The sequence below is a fragment of the Cnephaeus nilssonii genome, assembly GCF_951640355.1.
Source record: "Cnephaeus nilssonii genome assembly, chromosome: Y".
Lineage (NCBI taxonomy): Eukaryota > Metazoa > Chordata > Mammalia > Chiroptera > Vespertilionidae > Cnephaeus > Cnephaeus nilssonii.
In genome coordinates, this window is record NC_137096.1 from 11,091,564 (window position 1) to 11,094,929 (window position 3,366).

Below are 3,366 nucleotides of genomic sequence, written 5' to 3' on the forward strand. Positions count from 1 at the left end.
GTAAAATATTTGTCGCCAATCTTAATTGGGTCTTTCAACAAATGCCCATACGTGCAACTGCCTGTTTGAAAGTTTGAATGTATTTTTGTTGATTTTTGAGACAGGGAGTGGGAAGAGAGAGAGAAGATGAAGAAGAGTGAGAGGGAGGGAAGGAGGGAGGGAGGAACATTGACTTGGTGTTCCACTGACTGTTGCAATCATTGCTGGCTTATTGTATGTGCACTGACCAGGGATCCATGTAGCAATTTTGGCCTGTTGAGAAGACGCTCTAACCAGGTAGGTATGCTGCAGGGTGAAAGTCTGCATATTTTAAGGCTTTTAGTAAAAATTGCCCAAGGACCCTTCGCCAGCCGAGTATGCGGGTCAAGTATCTCCATTCAGGAATATAGCATTTCCCTCTCCAATATAGCCCTGCTCATCCCCAGGGGGCAGTTCCAGGACGGTTTGTCCCGCGCTCATGACCCTCTCTATTGGTTTGCAGTTTCCCGGGATACATGGCCATGAACACGCTGGTCCACAGTGCCAACTGCCAAGTAGTGGGTTTCATTGTCACCACCACAGGATGGATCTTCTCCATGACCTGCATGGGCTTGGCGGAGTGGCGGGTTTGGTACATGGAGAACAGCTCCGCCCCCTCCCCGGGGCTGGCCTGTGTAGGGATGTGGAAGGTCTGCACTTACCAGTCCAACAGCCTCCAGAGCAGAGCCATAGCATGTCATCGCTACACCTACAGTGACACCTACGTGCCAATCAGTATTCGAATCGCTCAGCACCTGCTGCTGGCTGCCAACCTCCTGGCTCTCTTGGGGAAAGTGCTCACGGTCATGGGCCTGCAGAAATTATGCTTGGCTCATCTTCAGAAGAAAAACACCTGCCATCTGTGCTTCGCTTCCAGTGTCCTGAGCATCATAGCTGGCACATTTATCTTCATGGCTGTGATCTGGAACTACCACTCTGTGATGAATGAAGAGGGCATATGCTTCCCGCCATCCTTCCACATCCCCTTTAGTCCCAACAAGCAGGAGATGGGCAGCGCCGTCCCCATGGCGGTTCTGGCTGCCATCCTGATGCTGCTGAGTGGGCTGTTTACCCTCTCTTACCAGCTTGCCCCCAACAGCCAAGTGTACCCCCAGATCTCAGAAATGAGAAATTCCCAGTTTCAAAGCTTTGTAAATCCACAATGCCATGTTTATCGGGGTAAAGTATTATCAGGATGCTCTAGGAAATAGTTGCAAGGACTCACGACCATAGAAAAGGCCATTTTGAGCAGAAAGTGGTCATTTGTTTATGTCCAAATTGAGATCCTTGATTGGTTAATGAACTTCCATTAAAAAAAACGCAAAAAAAAACACACCACTGTCCACCTGTCTTAATTATTGGGGGTTCGGTGCACAAAGATTTGTGCACAAGGAGTGGGTCCCTCAGCCCACCTGCACCCTCTCCAATCTGGGAACCTTCAGGGGAGCCCTCTCCAATCCCGGAATTTCTGTCTGTCTTTGAAATCATATGAGCGGATTTTCTGAGACCCCAACCCAGTTTGGTTTGGTGATCACAGCATAATAGAGGTCCTTTCCTTTTTATTTCCCTTTGGTCCAATTGTGGAGATTTCCTAGAAGTCACAGGATAGCTTCCCTTTCATATTTCCTCAACACTGTGACTTTGCTCATGCCTCTTACCTTTGCTTTCCCTCCATCCCCTTCCCACAACAGTAACTTGCACGAGGCTCACTTTGCTCTAGTGTTTTGGAGATCCCGCAATGCGCCAGCCAACAGACCTACGATTCCCAGAATTCCTGGTGCTCCGCGAGCTCTTGGTTTCCACTTCCAGTCCAGGGGCTGCACAAACCAAGAGGACCGTGAACTCCTGCCACCCCCAGGCAGGGCTGACAGGACCAGCCAATCCAGTGGCGTCCCCAGGACCACGGCCGCTTGGCATCTTACCCTGCCCCAGGCTGCTCAGCACATGCGTGCATAGGCCCTGAGCTTCCTAGGTGCTGGAATGCCCCCGGAGTCACTACAGAGAAAGGGCGGGCATCCCGCCCTGCTCCCAGCCGCTCGATGCCTGTGGCCGTGCCCTCTGCCCACAGGCCCGGCCATCTTTCCCTGGTTAATTTGCATGCTCATCTCTGATTGGCTGTGGGCATCTCCGTGGTACGGTCAATTTACATATTTTTCTATTATTAGTACAGATAATCAAGGTTATATACCTATTGTGTGAAAATGAGGGTTGCTCGGATTCTCACAGCTCCCTCTCAAACTGCCACTACAAACAACCAACCAGACCTTCTATGCCATGGCCCTAACACCTCTCCACTCCACCTGTACAGGCAATTTTCCCAAATGTGCAAAAGCAAAATAGTGGAAGGAATCCGCCTTCCATTACCAGACTCAGAAGTTATTACGATTCCGCCATAATCATTTTCTCTCTCCTTCCTTCCCTTCTTTTCATCTATTTTTCTTTCTCTGAAGACCTAAAGCAAACCCCAGACATCACATTTCTTCATCCTTATACACTTCAAAAGTAGTGTCTAAAAAAAGGACATTTCCCTGCAAAATGTCAGTACACCATTGACGTTAACAACCTTTTGTTGTTATTATCAAACTCTTATTAGAATTTTTAAAGCTTTAAAAATAATTGTACAGCCCTAGCTTGTTCGGCTCAGTGGATATAGCATCGGACTGCGGACTGAAAGGTACCAGGTTCTATTCTGGTCAAGGGCACATACCTGGGATTTGAGCTGGATGCCCAGTGGGGGCATATAGGAGGCAGCCTATCAATGATTGTCTCTCATCATTGATGTTTCTCTCTCTCTCTCCCTCTCCACACCTCTCTGAAATAAATAATAATATATTTACAAAAATAATTGTACAATTTTATTTCTTTTATTGCATAAGATGTTCAGGCTGCCACTTAAGGCTCAATTGAAAGCATTCCCCCTTCCACACCTTCTTTGCTATTTTCATAAAAAGATTTTGGTTTGCTGAATAAAATGAGCCAATTGTCCTGTGTTTAAAATTGCTACTTATCTCTTAAAGCTTAACTGGATTCTGAGTCAGCATAGGTCTTGTTTCTACAAATCTAGGTAACTGCCCTCAGAACCGCACTCCATAGGTATACCCTGTGTGAAAAAAAAACCACAACACATTTCTCTTCCATGCTTCATGGGTGGTCCAACTCACTTCCTGGGTAAGTTCTAAGCTCCCCCCCCCCCGCCCGCTCCTCTACTAACATCCTCATGTCATTACAATCCAAAATCATGTTTATAGGCATTTCAGGAGAGACAACTTCAGCTCACTCTCTTACTGATGGCTTCTTTCAGGCCATATTAACTAGATAGCTTTCATGTGAGAAGTGCTTCTAATATAT

The 3,366-nt window shown here is 47.1% G+C and overlaps 1 protein-coding gene across 1 annotated transcript; it reads left to right on the forward strand.

Annotated features, from left to right (window-relative positions):
• Positions 1-494: 494 nt before the first annotated feature.
• LOC307096547 (claudin-34-like) lies at positions 495-3,040 on the forward strand (the record flags this gene model as incomplete). Its single annotated transcript, XM_079766194.1, has 2 exons — positions 495-1,197; positions 3,036-3,040. The coding sequence occupies 2 exons, from the start codon at positions 495-497 to the stop codon at positions 3,038-3,040; spliced, it is 708 nt and encodes a 235-aa protein (XP_079622320.1).
• Positions 3,041-3,366: the final 326 nt, after the last annotated feature.